A 264-nucleotide genomic window follows, 5' to 3' on the forward strand; every position below is an offset into this window, starting at 1 on the left:
CCCCTGCCAAACTCACCGTTCAGCTGAGCCGGCACCTCCTCACGGACGGTGGGCACAAACAGCTCCTCCAGCAAGGCAGCCTGCCAAAGGGACAGCACGGTCAGCTCGCGGCGTGACTCCACGGTGGGAGGAGAGGGGCAGGGGCCAGCAGGAGAGGGGTCCTGATGCTCGCTGCACTTCACCTCCTCCCGCTCGGACCTGCCTCTCCCTTCTGCAGGGTGCAGTGAGCACCAAAGTGCACGCTTCCCTGTGGGGAACCGCTGA

General features: G+C 65.9%; 1 protein-coding gene across 1 annotated transcript in view; it reads right to left on the reverse strand.

Moving 5' to 3' along the window:
• Positions 1 to 264, reverse strand: part of LOC104491419 (protein TENP-like) — a 5,240-nt gene that overhangs the window by 570 nt on the left and 4,406 nt on the right. Inside the window, exon 13 of the mRNA XM_010133844.1 lies at positions 17 to 104. Within this exon, the coding sequence (XP_010132146.1) occupies positions 17 to 104 (88 nt within the window). The remainder of the gene's footprint in view (positions 1 to 16; positions 105 to 264) is intronic.

Source organism: Buceros rhinoceros, unplaced genomic scaffold (assembly GCF_000710305.1).
Source record: "Buceros rhinoceros silvestris isolate BGI_N320 unplaced genomic scaffold, ASM71030v1 scaffold22773, whole genome shotgun sequence".
Classification (NCBI taxonomy): Eukaryota; Metazoa; Chordata; class Aves; order Bucerotiformes; family Bucerotidae; genus Buceros; species Buceros rhinoceros.